Below are 17,947 nucleotides of genomic sequence, written 5' to 3'. Positions count from 1 at the left end.
ATCCTACACACACTGGGGACAATTTACATTTACAAGCCAATTAGTCTTTGGAGTGTGGGAGGAGACCGGAGCACCCGTAGAGAAAACCCACGGGGAGAACGTGCAAACTCCACACAGACAGCACCCGTAGTCAGGATGGAACCCGGGTCTCTGGCGCCGTGAGGCGGCAACTCTACCTGCTGCGCCACCGTGGACTGGCAGGTGCATTTCAAGTCTCACTCAGACACGCCGTGATGCGCCACTGCATCCCGATGTGCATTCAGCGCCACAGGGCGATGACTGCATGCCCCATTGTGGAAGCGCAAGGTATCCACAGAAGGGAAACAGTCCCTTTGCGAGACTGCAGAGAGAATTCCCTTCATGTCGTCCGCTAAACAGCGGCGCAGCGAGGACGTGTCCCTGATAAATGCTTCACATCCTTCATGATCAGTGGAAGATCCACCATTTTGTTGCCCCTTACCTTTCGGGAGTCAACGGCAGCGTACATGATATCCATCCAGCCTTTGAAGGTGGCCTGGGGGAAGTAACGTTAAGAGCGTCATTAATGTTGCGCATTCACCTCGTACACGCTACAAGCGCAAGAGGGGGGGTGGGGAGAAGAAAGGAGAAAGGAAGAGGAGGAGCCCGAGGGCTGAGGGAGAGCTGAGAAGGGGGAGGAGACAGCAAGGGTTACTGGAAATATAACAAGTCAATGTTTATGCCACTAGGGTGCAGACTGCCCAGCACTTTTGTCTACCTTCGATTTTCCAGCATCTGCAGTTCCTTCTTAAACTCTAAAGAATAAAGTCCTAGCTTGCCCAGCCTTTCCTAAAAGGTTAGGCCCTCAAGTCCTGGCAACATCCTCGTAAATCCTCTCCACACCCAATCCAGCTTCTAATACCCACCTGATGCAGGTTAAAAAATATAAGTCTGTCATTCTCAGGGTTCATTTCAACATAGACACACAACATGCTGGAGTAACTCAGCGGGACAGGCAGCATCTCTGGAGAGAAGGAATGGGTGAGACCCTTCATCAGACTGGAAGTCAAGGGAGGGGGAGACACAGGGATGAGGAAGGGTCAGGTGTGAAAATGGGACATCAATAGGGATTGGAATCAAGGAAAATATAGAATAGATGATTGACAGCTAGGAGAAGGTGACAACGAAGCAAACAAATAAAATGTGATCGGGGGGGACAGACAGACAATAGGTGCAGGAGTAGAGGCCATTCGGCCCTTCGAGCCAGCACCGCCATTCAATGTGATCATGGCTGATCATCCACAATCAGTACTCCGTTCCTGCCTTCTCCCCATATCCCCTGACTCCGTTATCTTTAAGAGCCCTATCTAGCTCTCTCTTGAAAGCATCCAGAGAACTGGCCTCCACCGCCCTCTGAGGCAGAGAATCCCACAGATTCACAACTCTCTGGGTGAAAAAGTTTTTCTTCATCTCTGTTCTAAATGGCCAACCCCTTATTCTTAAACTGTGTGTGGCCCCTGGTTTTGGACTCCCCCAACATCGGGAACATGTTTCCTGCCTCTAGCGTGTCCAAACCCTTAATAATCCCTTAATAAGGGGTGGGAATTAATAAGCTTTGGCTGCTTCCTGCTCCCTTTAGGACACATGCGATTTCATGTGTATATCGATATTGTTTATGACACTTTATAAATATTCTTGTTTTGTTTTTTTGTATGCCGTTTCACACTTGCTTTTCATTCTTTCATTCTGCTCAAAATTAAAAAATTAAATAAATAAATAAGTAAGTCCTAGATGTTTCAATGAGATGCCCTCTCATCCTTCTAAACTCACAAGAGTGTACAAGCCCACAGCCGCTCCATTCTCTCAGCATGTGACAGTCCCGCCATCCTGGGAATTAACCTGGCGAACCTACGCTGGGCTTCCCTCAGCCTAAGTTGTACAGGGTCTTGGTGAGACCACACTGGAGTATTGCGTCCAGTTTTTCTCCTAATCATTGCATAGAGGGAGTGCAGAGAAGTTCACCAGACTGATTCCTGGGATGTCAGGGACCTGAAGGCTGGATTAGACCTTGGTTTATACTCTCTAGGAAGATTGAGAGGGGATCTTATAGAAACTTACAAAATTCTTAAGGGGTTGGACAGGCTAGATGCAGGAAGATTGTTCCCGATGTTAGGGAAGTCCAGGACAAGGGGTCACAGCTTAAGGATAAGGGGGAAATCCTTTAAAACCGAGATGAGAAGAACTTTTTTCACACAGAGAGTGGCGAATCTCTGGAACTCTCTGCCACAGAGGGTAGTTGAGGCCACACAGTTCATTGGCTATATTTAAGAGGGAGTTAGATGTGGCCCTTGTGGCTAAGGGGATCAGGGGGTATGGAGAGAAGGCAGGTACGGGATACTGAGTTGGATCAGCCATGATCATATTGAATGGCGGTGCAGGCTCGAAGGGCCGAATGGCCTACTCCTGCACCTAATTTCTATGTTTCCCTCAATAGCAAGAATGTCCTTCCTCAAAATTTGGAGACCAAAACGGCACACGATACTCCAGGTGCGGTCAGGTTAGATCAGTGGTTCCCAACCTTTTTTTGGCCATGCCCCACCTAATCACCTCTAAAATCCTGATGCCCCAATGTGGTGATATATAATTCTTATCATTTAAAAAGTGAATTCCGTTTCAGCTGAAGAAGCTTAAAACGCCAATACCTTGGTTGTAATAAACTACACAATAAAGACCTTTTTTACCCCAAAAAAAATATTTACTCAAAATAACATCTGAAACATAAACTACAGATGTTTACCTGATGGAAAATCCGAAAAAATAAAAATCGAAAATGTGGACCCAGACATCATCAATTGCCCCCCTTAAAAATCAAATTGCCCCCCTGTGGGGCGTACGCCCCACGTTGGGAACCACTGGATTAGTCGGAGTTGGTATATCCCTTTTATCTGTTTTTTTAAAACTTTTAATATCGAAGGTATGGAAAATCGAAGGTAGACAAAAGTGCTGGGCAGTCTGCACCCTAGTGGCATGAACATTGACTTGTTATATTTCCGGTAGCCCTGTTGTCTTTTTCTCTTTTTCTTTTCCTATGGTTTACTTCTTAACTTTTCTTTCGAATTTTTTGTGTCTAAGGGCCTTTTTTTCCCCCACTCACTATCCGATCTCGCTTGCTTTGATTTTCTCCCTTTTAAAGCTTAAAATATGAAGTGGGACAGGAAACGTATGGTGTTATTTTTGGCTTGTATTATTGTAATGCACGCTACTTCTAATAAATACAATTATCTAAAAAAACGAATAGTCGGAGAACTGGGAAGGGGGAGGGGATGGAGAGAGAGGGGGAAAGCAAGCGTTACTTGAAGTTGGAGACGTCGATGTTCATACCACTGGGGTGTAATCCCACATGTTGCATTTTCAAACAATGTATAATGCTGTATAAAATGGGTGTGAATGGATGGGAAATATTCACATTCAATCAACGAAAATGCAAATAACTCACCACTTGCAGCAAAGCTAAGTATCCCGCTCCTACATTGTCGAAGTTGATCTTCACATTCTTCCAACGGACTTCATCATTAGACGGGGTCATCAGACCCTCACATTCAGACTTGTTGTTGATTTCAGTCGGGAGAAACCTGTATTCTGAGGTTTCGTTAAAACAGAAATAATACTTCCCAGCAAAAAGGTTCACTCCCATTATGCTGAAAATGAGCCAGAAGATGAGACACACCAGCAGTACATTCATGATGGACGGGATGGCACCCACCAAGGCATTGACCACGACCTGCACGGTACAGAAAGAACAAGCGTCAGTGCGGAGAAACCCTCCGCCCCCGCCCGCCCGCCCGCCCACAAGACAGGGATCTTCGATCAGGTTGTGCGTGAGGAAGGGACCGCAGGTGCTGGTTTACACCGAAGATAAGACACAAAGTGCTGGAGTAACTCCAGCGGGACGGGCCGCATCTCTGGAGAGAAGGGATGGGCGACGTCTCGGGTCGAGACCCTTCTTCAGACTGGTTGACCCAGAACGTCACCCATTCCTTCTCTCCAGAGACGCCACCTGTCCCGTTGAGTTACTCCAGCATTTTGTGTCCATCTTAGATCAGGGTTTAAGCTGCTGTTGCCTAGTCCGCGGGTCGAGTACTACTTAGCGTTTGGTTTTGAGTTACAAAACTGCTTGCGTGATTGATGCAGGAATCCATAGAGATACAGTAATTGTCATTTGGATGTGTAGTCTTAACAAAGACCGATTATTTTTTTTGGGGGGGGGGGGTTTCTTTCAATGGGTCAGCTCGCACGCTTAAACCCTGTGATTCCATCGCGATCTACGAGCGGCGAAGTTGGCGGCTAAAACGCGCGGGTCTTGCAAGCGAGTCTTGGTGAAGCGGCCATTCTGCGGTGCTGGTCGAGGCAGGCATGCAAACTCATTGTGGTTTCCTGCACACACTCATTTGCAAGCCGCCCAAGCTCTTGGCAATGCATGTGGCTGGATAGTGGGTGAAAGCACAGCCGTGTGAAAGCAAGCTTCAAAACCAACTGCAGAAAGGTTGCACCTTTTGTTCTCGAAGTTATATTGAAAAACTCTCTCCCTACCCAAAATGTCAGAGTGACAAACAATTGCAGATATAGATATAGATATATATATAGATATATATATATATATATATATCTTCGGTGATATAGAGATATATAAAGTTCTTTATATCTCTATGGTCTCTATATATCTCTATATATCCCCAATATCTCCTTATCTCTATAGGGTATATAAGATCTATGGATATATATACCATCGTGCTGGATATATAATCTTCGACCCATATCATATGCAGCATACATATATATATGGATACATACATACATGGATATACATATATATACGTTTCACACACACACACTATAGTATAACTCTCTCTTCAGGACCAGAGCATAGTTGTGGTCTCTAGGGTCATGCCCCAATCTCTCCTTTGAGGGTCAAAGATCTTGGATAGACACCAAGTGCTGGAGTAACTCAGCGGGTCAGGCAGCATCTATGGAGCTAAGGAAATAGGCAACGTTTCGGGCCTAAACCCGTAAGGGTTTCGGCCCAAAACGTTGCCTATTTCCAGAAGGATTTCGGCCCGAAACCTTGCCTATTTCCTTAGCTCCATAGATGCTGCTGCACCATAACTGAGTGGGTCAGGCAGCATCTGTGGAGAACATGGATAGGTGACGTTTCACACAGTGCTGGAGTAACTCAGCGGGTCAGGCAGCATCTGTGGATAACATGGATAGGTGACGTTTCACCGAAACCCGTAAGGGTTTCGGCCCAAAACGTTGCCTATTTCCAGAAGGATTTCGGCCCGAAACCTTGCCTATTTCCTTAGCTCCATAGATGCTGCTGCACCATAACTGAGTGGGTCAGGCAGCATCTGTGGAGAACATGGATAGGTGACGTTTCACAGAGTGCTGGAGTAACTCAGAGGGTCAGGCAGCATCTGTGGAGAACATGGATAGGTGACGTTTCGGGTCGGGACCTTTCTTCAGTGCTTGTGGAGGTGGTGAGGTGGGTGTAGGGGAACATAAACAGGATGGGAGGAAAGGCCAGAACAAACCAGGGCCGGCAACGGATGACCTCAGGATGGGTGGAGCCCACAATGGTCCATTGTTGGCTGGGGAAGATGTGCTAAGGAGAGGGCTGCAAGGATGCGAACAGTGGAACTGGTGGGACGACTAGGGTGAGGAAGGGAGGTGGGGGTGGGGGGAGAGAGGGGGAGGTTGGTGGTCGGGAGGGTAAGATCCAAGGCTCTGCTGCTCCACATCTAGCCACTAGGCGGAGCTCCTGAGCAACCACGAGGGTGACCACATCACTCTTCCACCATCGTGGAGCCCAACTGTTCTTGTCATTCCCTCCACAAAGGTGAACTGGGATCATCAATCCACCCCATGAGCCTCCACCAACTCCAATGCGATGTGCCGTTCTTCAAATCGTCCAATTAATAATCGATGTTCAGAACTTCTAAATTTCAGTTTGTTTAATTTAGTTTAGTTTAGTGATACAGCGCGGAAACAGGCCCTTCGGCCCACCGAGTCCGTGCCGACCAGCGATCCCTGCACACTAACACTATCCTACACACACACTAGGGACAATTTACATTTATACCAAGCCAATGAACCTACAAACCTGGAGTGTGGGAGGAAAGCAAAGATCTCGGAGAAAGATCGCGCAGGTCACGGGGAGAACGTGCAAACTCCGTACAGACAGCGGCCGAGCCCAGGATCGAACTTGGGTCTCTGTGAGCGCTGTAAGGCAGCAACTCTACTGTGCCTGGCTCTCCGAGCCTCCTGCCCCACAGGTCCTCCAGAGCAGAGATTGACTGGGGCTACGGTACCTCGGTGGGATATGGTTATGAAGCAAATGGTTGTCACTGTGTTACACCTACCCCTCCTCCGCAGGGCGATGCCCGCCCTCTCCATCGGGTCTCGGCAGTGTCGCTGAGAAAGCAACCTTTGAGAACCCCGGCCCCTCTCACCCCTACACCAACACAGCGGTGCTCCAAGCCACTATGCCCGCCCCAATGTCTCAAATGAACTTGACCAGATATGCAAGACAGAGTTGATGTGCGTTGCAAGAAAGAAGCAGACATGAAGGTAATCAGCGCATTTCACTGACGGAGTTGATGTCATCGTTTTCTCAAAGGCTCCTCCCCTGAATTGATCAAACGACTGACTTAAGTGCGATACAGATTCAGTTCTGAAGCACCATTTGTAAGCAAAGACCCTACAGCGAGCAAGATAGACCACTCGACGAAAAAGACGTACTACGGTCATGGGCAGATTCATGTGTCATTTTCGGCCCCATTTCCGTAACCGGCTTCCGTCTCCGCACCAAAGATCCCATCGTAGCGGAGCAAAGATACTAGCGCGGAGACGGAAGCCGGTTACGGAAACATCCTCGTAAAAATCAAAGTTCTTTGGTAAAAATCTTCTCCTCATTTTCAGAATTATAATTTATCAACACAAACTGTTCCCCCGCAACGCTGATTACACTGCGGGTCGGGTGGGGTCGGGTTACTGAAATGGATGAAAAAAAGGCCCACGTTCTGCTCCGTTGCGTTCTACACGTCAGCCCCATTGCATTTAGCAGGAGTGGTCTATCTTGCTCCGTTATAGGGTCTTTGATTGTAAGTGCACCTCAAAACATTTGTACTTCATGTCATTTGGGGAAAAATAATTCGATCACGTACGATTATCAAAGATAACCATTTGACCTTTGTACCGCAAATTGTAAAATAGAGTTTCCTCGTTTTACTTCAGTGACCAGAGCTATCATTTCCCCTCTGGATACGTTTGATAGAACAAACTGTGTTGATATACTGCACCTCCTTGCAGCCAGCAAATATGAATGGTGAAAGCAACCAAGTCAAAGTCAATTCACCCAAGTTTGTTGCGTCCAAATCTGCACTGAGTAGGTTTATCAAAAAAACATTCAAAGGTGCAAAATGATCGAGGGGTCAGGTAGTGGCGCAGCGGGTGGAGCTGCTGCCTCACGGCGCCAGAGACCCGGGTTTGATCCTGACCTCGGGTGCTGTGTGTGTGTGTGTGTGTGTGTGTGTGTGTGTGTGTGTGTGTGTGTGTGTGTGTGTGTGTGTGTGTGTGTGTGTGTGTGTGTGTGTGTGTGTGTGTGTGTGTGTGTGTGTGTACGTGTACGTGTGTGGAGTTTGCACGTTCTCCCCGTGACCTGCGTGGGTTTCCTCCGGGTGCTCCGGTTTCCTCCCACACTCCAAAAGACGTGCGGGCGTGTGGGTGAATCTTTCCTATAACATGGTGCCCAGAACTGAATACAATACTGTAAATGCGGTCTCACCAGTGTCGTATACAACTGTAACATGACCTCCCAACTTCTACACTCGTTCTTTCTGACGTTTCGAACGCTGACCGTTCATTCCCCAACTTGCCCTTCAAATAAGCAACGAAGCATTAGATTTCCAAATGTGCAGGAACGAACTGCAGGTGCTAGTTTAAACCGAAGAAAGACACCAAATGCTGGAGTAACTCAGCAGGGACAGGCAGCATCTCTGGAGAAGGAATGGGTGACGTTTCGGGTCTTCAGACGACCGTCTCGACCCAAAACGTCACCCATTCCTTCTCTCCAGAGTTGCTGCCTGTCCCTGCTGAGTTACTCCAGCGTTTTGTGTCCATATTAGATTTCTGAAGCTCTTTTGCTCGGATCATTAGTCTGCCCCATTAATCATCAGGTTCAGGGCTCGCGATGGAAGCAGAGATGAGCAGGAATCCAATTCTTCGCTACTTAAGAGCAAGGTAATTTGTTCGGCTATTGATCGTGGAACAGTGCGTCGCCTCGGACAACTTGTGACCTTCCCGCCTATCACGGGGAGATGCCTGCAGTACGCCGGTGAATATCGCCTTTATCTTGGCCTCGAAACTTTGGAAACCTGGCCGAGAAGTTCCACTTCGGGTCACAAGGCAGGTTTTATTCAAAATCCATTTCCAGAATTTACTGGACGGCAGATCCAACAAAGCAATATTGAGTGTTCCCACAACTCCTCAATTCTGAAGAAGGGTCTAGACCCGAAACGTCAGCCATTCCTTGTCTCCAGAGATGCTGCCTGTCCCGCTGAGTTACAGCGTGGAAACAGGCCCTTCGGCCCAACTTGCCAACAATGTCCCATCTACACTAGTCCTGGTGTTGTGTGGTTCAGCTGCGTGTCTGATGCTTACGAGGTGTCAGACACACTAATGTGACTAACCACGCCGCCCCGCTCCCAGGGCAGGCAACAACTCAGTTATTAAATGTAGAAACAGGTGCAGGAGTAGGCCATTCGGCCCTTCGAGCCAGCACCGCCATTCAATATGATCATGGCTGATTATCCAAAAGCAGTACCCCTTTCCTGCTTTCTCCCCATATCCCTCGATTCAGTTAGCCCCAAGATCTAAATCTCCCTTGAAAAGATCCAGTGAATTGGCCTCCACGGCTTTCTGTGGCAGAGAATTCCACACTCACAACTCTTTGGGTGAAGAAGTGTTTCCTCATCTCAATGGCCCACCCCTTATTCTTAAACTGTGATCCCTGGTTCTGGACTTCCCCAACATCGGGAACAATCTTCCTGCATCTAGCCTGCCTAATCCCTTAAGAATTTGACATGTTTTTACAAGATACCCTCTCATCCTTCTAAATTCCAGCGAATACAAGCCCAGTCAACCCATTCTTTCATCATATGTCAGTCCCACCATCCTGGGAATTAATCTACGCTGCACTCCCTCAATAGCAAGAATGTCCTTCCTCAAATTAGGAGACCAATTGGAACCCACCCTGCATGGAACTCACCCTGAAAACAATTGCTGCACTCTAACCTAGTGACCGATGGGGGTGATTCAATGGTTGTGCAAACAATCCATGGGATTCTTTTCTTACCAACGGTCCCAGTAAAGACTGGACTTCACCGCACAGGCCAGTACCCAAGCACAATCCCCGCTTAGCAAAGTGTACAGATTTAGTCCACCAAGACCTCATGTTTTTTGGCGCCATTTTCAAAAGTCCGGTCCGCGCTCCAGGTCTCAAGGGAATGCAATACTGGGGAAAAACTGTGACTTTGCATTGCATCCCCATCTCTAACCCCCTCATTCCCCTCCCCCAACCCACCACAACCACCTTAATGGGTATTTGGAAGCTCTGCGTTCGAAATTTGACTCCACCCAAAAAAAAGGTATTGCAATTTGTGCGGCCTTTTTCCCCCAATTCATTTGAGCCAATTATTCAATATGGATTCCACGCAATCAAACAGCAGTGAGGCTTATCCCACACGTCATTAGTTCAAATCATTCAACTGCTATGATGGCATCAAACCCGTTCAGCGCAATGCTTGATTAGTGATCACATTGTTGTAAGGTGACACAACAGGGGGGGTACAGCGTGGTGTAAAAGAAGGGAGGAGGTGGGAGGGAAAAGCTATCAGACAAGGCCTCCAGTCTCCGTTAGACTGGATTGAGAACAACCAGATTCAAGGGGATGAACGCCAAGCATGTACATATTTCGACAGCTGAGCGATATATTCCTTCGATCACGAGCCCAATTTGTAATTTAAATTTGCACGCAAGAAAAGGCGAAAGTCTGAGGTAAAACTCGTCTCATTTCACGAAACCAATCAAGTCTGACGTTTGTCCCGCTCCCCACCCCAGTTTCCAATTTTCATCGATCGCCCCTCCCCCCCTCGAACCGTTTTCTGTTTGTCGAACATACGCCGCAGGCCGTGCATCTCTTGCGCCTGGTGATTCTCGGTTTCGGTTTTAGCGGAGAATCCCCTTTAAACACTAAAGGAAAGCCAGGCCAAATGAGAACAGCTGATGTATGTTCTAGGGAGGCAGGTAACCTGGGCCATTCTAATGTGATGAGGCAGCCTAATGCGTCTCCTTTGCAGGAGAGGATGCGGGTGGTGGTGGTGGGGGGGTGGGGGGGGGGTGAGGGTGGGGGTGAGGGTGGGGGGGGGGGGGGGGGGGGGGGGGGGGAGAGGGGAAATCACGGGGATAAATTCAGCAGCTGTGTCATGGTTGATTCCCCCCCCCCCCCCCCTCCCCAGAGTATAGATCAGTTCTAGCATGCTTACACTGTTTTCTCATAATGCATGCAGAAGGACAGCTACCCCTGCATCTTACCCTCATCCCTTCAAATCGTGACAAGGCTCTTAGAGGTCTCAGAGCTCTTAGTGTCCTAAGAGACTTAATGGCACCTAGATCGGAGTAGCCCAGGGCATTAGCTACGAGGCTGACTAGGGAGACCTATACAGAAACAGAAAAGCAAAATTCCCAATACTGTTAGCAAAGGCCCTGTCACTGGTGAAACAGTGGTCTGATTGTACGTTTTGGCCCCAAGTTCGTTGCGATGACCTGGGGAGCGGGCAGCACCCTAGTTCCCCTGCCTGACGTTCTATCCCAGTGACCTAGAAGGAAATACTTCAGTTGAGTAGAGGCAATAAGATAGAACAGGCGGAAGAAAAAGTGAAAAAGAAGGGTCACGGACACACACACACACACACACACACACACACACAACTAAAGGGGAACCTGTGGAAGGAAAAATGCCCGATGGATCATAAAACCTTACCCTTGCCCGACACTTTGTGTGGTTCCAAGCGAAGTGGGGGGGGAAAAAGCCCAGAAAATTAAGCCAGGACAAATAAAAGGCACCTATAAAAAAGAATACAGGTAAAACTGTGCTGTGTATCAGACTGACCTCTGGTATACTCATGTACAGAGGTGCTGGAGAGAGGGGGAAGGGTGGCAGAAAGGACGAGGCACAACTTGGAAAAATATTATTTCCAGCCCGAGAGTCCAAATGGCACTCGGTGATGTGTTCAGTTTGGTCATATGTTATTCTTAAATACAGTTAAACATTTAAATCGCCTGTCACATGTGCATTTGTAGAGCAATTGGGCAACCCAGGGAGTGTTGATTAAGATACTCTGTGGGTGCAGCAGCATCTATGGAGCGAAGGAAATAGGCAACGTTTCGGGACGAAACCCGGAAGGGTTTCGTCCCGAAACGTTGCCTATTTCCTTCAGGATTTCGGGTCTGAAGAAGGGTTTCGTCCCGAAACGTTGCCTATTTCCTTCAGGATTTCGGGTCTGAAGAAGGGTTTCGTCCCGAAACGTTGCCTAATTCCTTCAGGATTTCGGGTGTGAAGAAGGGTTTCGGCCCGAAACGTTGCCTATTTCCTTCAGGATTTCGGGTCTGAAGAAGGGTTTCGTCCCGAAACGTTGCCTATTTCCTTCAGGATTTCGGGTCTGAAGAAGGGTTTCGTCCCGAAACGTTGCCCATTTCCTTCGCTCCATCGATGCTGCTGCACCCGCTGAGTTTCCCCAGCACTTTTGTCTACCTTCGATTTTCCAGCATCTGCACAGTTCCTTCTTAAACACAGTGTTGATTAAGAACTGTAGAGTCTCCCGGGTCAGCATGTGCAGGAAGGAAGTCAGGGGATATGGGGGAGAAGGCAGGAACGGAGTACTGATTGGGGGATGATCAGCCATGATCACAGTGATCACGGTGCTGGCTCGAAGGGCCGAATGGCCTCTACTCCTGCACCTATTGTCTATTGATGCAAATGATCTCACGGCACCACTCTGGAGGGCAGGTCACTTATGGCGGCCGCTCCAGACATTCCAAGCCGCTGGGGCGTGTTCACCCAACGCCGGAGTTCCAGCTTCCCGGCAAGAGGGCCTGAAAACATCGGACTGGCTGTGGAGGCCACAACTAGGCCCCGGCCTCGGGTGATTCACAGAGGAAGAGGACTTAACTCTAGTGCCTTTCCCCACAGTGGAACATTTTGATTCTGTTGTGGGGGGAACGTTCATGTTGAATTCTATAATGTATTGTGTCATCTTTATTTATTTTTTAATTTTTCTATGGATGTATGGAAACTTAATTATTTCTCCTATGTAAAGGACTTTGGTTTCAAAGCGAGTTGATTTAAACGTGCTATCTAAATAACATTTACTTACTTACTTACTTATCCTTTGTGCTCTGACCAAAATGATTGGCGGTCTGATTGTGTGGTTATAAATATATTGAAATTATGCGACTTTGCTCTGCACAATTTAGCAGCTTAAACCTGGCTCAAAATGGGATTGTAATTTTCACCTAAACAGATGCTTAATTGCGTCGGCCATTTTAAACTGGCCCATTGTTCAATACCCATGGCGGGGAGTCCAAATGAATCAGACAAGAATGTGAGGTAACTCTCAGTGTCTCTCCCAGTTCAAGCTTTCCGAACGATGTTTTATTCAACACTGAGCCAGTTCTTCAGCTGCCCGATTGTAAGCAGTCGTCTGTTCCTTTATCAATTTCCCTCCTGGGATAAATAAATAAAGTTCTATCGTATCAAATCAAGGAAAGGACAGACGCCCATCTTTGGGAGTAATGTTCAATGTTTTATGCGTCATTCCTAACTGTCACTGTATGTCATGTGGTCACTTGCGGGTCGGAGCACCAAGGCAAATTCCTTGTATGTGAATACTTGGCCAATAAACTTATTCATTCATTCATTTTAAACAGGGTTTCTTTTCAAAGAGAGGATAATCTGAGCACTAAAGACAGCATTATAGAGGCAAGACCCCCAATGAAGAATTGATTAGGAAAAAATAAAACACATTTGCTTCATGTATTTTGAGCCTTTGGACTCAGCATTGAGAGTTACTATTTAATTGATTTAGAGAACCAGTGTGTTTTTGTGACAGGGCTTGGATACCAGTCTTTTTCCAACTTCCCAGCCACGTATCTTTAGTAAAGGTTTCTTTTTGTCTCCAAAACAAATCACTGCAAACAACTAAAAGTGTAACAGCTATGTAATAGCGATTACTGGCAGTGTCAAGCCAAATTTATTCCCACAATTATCCCAGGAAAGGGTCCTGATTAGAGAGACCAATGACACCCTGAGCCAAAATCTGTCTTCAGTACTCAGAAGCGTTTTGCAGAAGTAAAAAAGCATCTCGTTAAAATTCGGTCTGGATTTTTTTTTGTTGAACCTTTACAAAGACACACAGCAGACTGAAACAAATTGAAGCCTTCTAGAACGGAAATAAAACAGGAGTTAACACTGCGTTCAGGATTTGCACTAAACAAACATCTCTATGGGGGGGGGGGGGGGGGGGTGGGGGGGAAAGGAAGGTATTAAAGATGTCGAGACAGAGGTTATAAACATCAGGTTATAGTTCACCTTCAGCCAAGAGGAAATGTAAAACATGCTCACATTCACGGTTTACAATGGTTAGTGCACCCAAAGCCAAAAGTAAAGCCAAAAGTGATGATCGTCCGAGATTCTGCAAGGAAAGTCAATGAGATTGTGTGGAACTTGTTAATCAGCATGGATTTATCTGACCAATTCAACGAAGGAAATTCAAATCCTCGGGCGCGATACCAAGAGCAGCCATTCTCGCCCATCTTGCCCCCCCCCCCCCCCCCCCCCCGCCCCGCCCATGGGCGACGGCTTTCAAAATGATCATTGCAACTATCGTTGCCCTTGAAGCCAAGGTCATTATCAATGTCACTGATGCCCATTTACAGTAACACAGAGTGAGTGCGCAGGAGGGAACTGCAGATGCTGGCTCAAACCGAAGATAGACACAACATGCTGGAGTAACTCAGCGGGGACAGGCAGCGTCTCTGGAGAGAAGGAAGGAATGGGTGACGTTTTGGGTCGAGACCCTTCTTCAGACTGGTTAGGGATAAGGGAAACGAGAGATATAGATGGTGATGTAGAGAGATAAAGAACAATGAATGAAAGATATGCACAAAAGTCACAGTGACAAAGGAAACAGGCCATTGTTAGCTGTTTTGCTGGGTGTGAACGAGAAGCTGGTGTGACTTGGGTGGAGGAGAGACGGAGAGAGAGGGAATGCCAGGGGCTACTTGAAGTGGGAGAAATCAATGTTCATGCCACTGGGGTGTAAGCTGCCCAAGCGAAATATGAGATGCTGTTCCTCCATTTTGCGTTTAGCCTCACTCTGTCGGGAAATTGTGCATTATACAAAGACCCGTCACCCTTTGAATTGAGCCAGCATCTTCAATAGCAAATCTATTGATGCGGAACTCCAGTTTTCTGGCGTTAACCACTTTAGTTGTCATAAGTCGACACAGCGGGCTTCAGAACTTCCGGCAACGGTATTTGCAATTTCAAAACTTAATTTGAAGAAAATGTCCTCATCAGTTATCCCCGTGGTACAAGGTGCCTGTCAGACGTTTAACATTGACTGCAGTTACTGAAATGCATCTTCTGACAGATACAAGGGACAGCGGGCCTTGTAGGTATGCACAGACCACTTCAGGTCTGTTGGAGTCATGGTTAAAATTTCAGTTCTACACCTCCAAATCAACATCACGTTTTTCCGAGCAAGCGCTCAAGAGCAAAGCAGCGGTAACAAAAACATGGCCGCCATCGTTAACAGGTTGCGTACGGTACGGACATCTTCCGAACCGTCGGGAGCTAAATCGAAAGGCTGTGTGCGCCTTGGGTGGCGGAATCAAAATACAAGATGATTACATTCGTAATTCAACACACATTCTGTTGACAAGCATTCAAAGGCTTTGATGAGAGAAAATGGAGGAAAAGGTCGTTAGTAGACTTTGCGAAGCCTCATTTTACCTCGACACAATAAAATACAAACCGGTACTTTTACACACACCAATCAACAATTGACTTCAGTTTCTGCAAAAATGACAAGTCAAAGTATTGCATCCTCAAACGATATTCCTCAATAATGTCCGTCAGTCACAGAAGCTGCCGAGATTGTTCGTATAAGTTATTTTAACCTTTTAAAAATACTTAAATTGAGAATATGTTTGACACAAAGACAAAAAGACAAAATTATATAATGGTGACCAAGGCCTCATATGTCGGTTATGGGACAAAATGGCCTCTCTTCAGCCCAAAGGATCACGTGCGGAGAATGTAAACGGAACAGAGACTCAGACATTCTTCTCACAACTTATTCACGATAAAAACCCTTTGTTAAGATTTAGAACATCAATACAATTGGCAATCAATTAATCCCTCATTAACACAGCCTGCCCCCATAACCACATTCAATTCATTCTAAAACCGGCCTCACTGTATATTTTGGCGAATGTGCTATTTCTCACTGCTGCTAGGATGACATAAGATAGGAGCAGAATTTGGCCATTCGGCCCAACAAAGTCTACTCCGCCATTCAATCGTGGCTGATCTATCTCTCCCTCCCAACCCCATTCTCCTGCCTTCTCCCCATAACCCCTGACACCCGCACTAATCAATTAAACAAATTGGCCTTTCGCCATCTGACATTCCACGGCCCCACATTTCACCAAATGGGAACTGCAAATCCCTCCAATGCTAAAGAGAAGAAGAATCAATACATACATCCACAATGAGGAAGTCCAGCCAGCACCACGCATTGGTGAAGTACTTTTGAAATCCATAGGCCACCCATTTCAGCAACATCTCAAGGATAAAGATATACGTGAAGATCTGGTCGGCATACTCCAGGATGATTCGAATTGTCTTCCGCTGTTCGATGTAAATATCTTCAAAGGCCTAAAAACACAAATAGTCGAGTTTAGAGATACAGCACGGAAACAGGCCCTTCGGCCCACCGAGTCCTTTCCGACCAGCGATCCCCGCGCACTAACACTATCCCACACACACACACACACACACACACACACATTAGGGACCATTTCTTTACACTTATAACAAGCCAAATAATGTACAAACCGGCACGTCTTTGGAGTGTGGGAGGAAACCGGAGCTCCCGGAGAAAACCCACGCAGGTCACGGGGAGAACGTGCAAACTCCGTACAGACAGCACCCACAATCAGGATCGAACCCAGGTCTCTGGCGCCGTGAGGCAGCAACTCTACCGCTGCACCACCGTGCCGCACCAATTCATCAAACAATATATGTTTCTTTTTTAAAAATGAATTCCTTTTAAGATCACAAGTACTAAAAGTGTGGCTTCACACAGTTTGCTCATTTCCGTACTCAGCTAAAAAAGACACAAAGTGCTGAAGTAACTCAGCGGGTCAGGCAGCATCTGTGGAGAACATGGAAAGGTGACGTTTCACAGAGTGCTGGAGTAACTCAGCGGGTCAGGCAGCATCTGTGGAGAACATGGATAGGTGACGTTTCACAGAGTGCTGGAGTAACTCAGCGGGTCAGGCAGCATCTGTGGAGAACATGGATAGGTGACGTTTCACAGAGTGCTGGAGTAACTCAGCGGGTCAGGCAGCATCTGTGGAGAACATGGATAGGTGACGTTTCACAGAGTGCTGGAGTCAGCGGGTCAGGCAGCATCTGTGGAGAACATGGATAGGTGACGTTTCACAGAGTGCTGGAGTAACTCAGCGGGTCAGGCAGCATCTGTGGAGAACATGGATAGGTGACGTTTCACAGAGTGCTGGAGTAGGCAGCATCTGTGGAGAACAGGTGACCTTTCACAGAGTGCTGGAGTAACTCAGCGGGTCAGGCAGCATCCGTGGAGAACATGGATAGGTGACGTTTCACAGACTGGAGTAACTCAGCGGGTCAGGCAGCATCTGTGGAGAACATGGATAGGTGACGTATCACAGACTAAACCTAACCAAGGAGGTCAAGTTTGAGGTGGGGGAAAAAAATAATCAATTTTTACCCCAGATACATTAGTGGTAAATGCAGTGATGTTGAGCATGAGAGACACACAAAATGCTGGAGTAACTCAGCGGGACTGGCAGCGTCTCTGGAGAGAAGGAATGGGTTGATGTTTCGGGTCGGGACCCTTCTTCAGACAGCTGCCCCGTCCATCAAACACCTTCGGGGGGGGGAAGCAAAGCACGTGGATATGGTGGCGGAAAGGAAACAGAGATGGCGTTCAGCCCGAGACTGGCACGCACCACCGCGCTGATAGGTAATAAGACTTCGGTTCACCAGAACTCACCAGCGCACCGCTACTGAGCAGAATCATAAAAACGATGAAGGTTTCGAACCAGTTGTGCTCCACTATCAAAAAGCAGGTCTTTCGTAGAGTCCACCATGGCTTGCCCCAGCCTTCCTCGATGCTAACCTGGCAGCACTTAAAGCGAGCCACACAACCTGGAGAGAACACAAACCAGAGAGGCCTTTCAGAGCACTGGGCTGAGTTACTGACCAATTCATTGGCGGACAGCCACAAAACGAAAGAAAAAAACGTGTTCATATTGAGACACAACGTGCTGGAGCGTTCGGCCCTTCGAGCCTGCACCATTCGCCATTCAATATGATCATGGCTGATCATCCAACTCAGTATCCCATCCCTGCCTTCTCTCCATACCCCCTGATCCCTTTAGCCACAAGGGCCACATCTAACTCCCTCTTAAATATAGCCAATGAACTGTGTGGCCTCAACTACTTTCTGCGGCAGAGAATTCCAACGATTCACCACTCTCCGTGTGAAAAATGTTTTCCTCATCTCGGTTCGAAAAGATTTCCCCCTTATTCTTAAACTATGACCCCTTG

The 17,947-nt window shown here is 47.3% G+C and overlaps 1 protein-coding gene across 5 annotated transcripts in view; it reads right to left on the bottom strand.

Moving 5' to 3' along the window:
• Positions 1–17,947, bottom strand: part of LOC129714660 (sodium channel protein type 8 subunit alpha-like) — a 138,372-nt gene that overhangs the window by 11,043 nt on the left and 109,382 nt on the right. For 3 of the 5 annotated variants that reach the window (XM_055664393.1, XM_055664388.1, XM_055664389.1), the window contains 5 exons: positions 17,391–17,545; positions 15,839–16,012; positions 10,606–10,728; positions 3,455–3,739; positions 461–514 (listed from right to left, as the gene is read on the bottom strand). In XM_055664393.1, the coding sequence (XP_055520368.1) occupies positions 461–514; positions 3,455–3,739; positions 10,606–10,728; positions 15,839–16,012; positions 17,391–17,545 (791 nt within the window). The remainder of the gene's footprint in view (positions 1–460; positions 515–3,454; positions 3,740–10,605; positions 10,729–15,838; positions 16,013–17,390; positions 17,546–17,947) is intronic. The other 2 variants (XM_055664390.1, XM_055664391.1) reach the window with 1 other exon arrangement.

The sequence above is a fragment of the Leucoraja erinacea genome, chromosome 40 (genome assembly GCF_028641065.1).
Source record: "Leucoraja erinacea ecotype New England chromosome 40, Leri_hhj_1, whole genome shotgun sequence".
NCBI classification, from domain to species: Eukaryota; Metazoa; Chordata; class Chondrichthyes; order Rajiformes; family Rajidae; genus Leucoraja; species Leucoraja erinaceus.
Note: the sequence above shows the minus strand (reverse complement) of the source record. Positions and strands in the feature narration are given on the sequence as shown.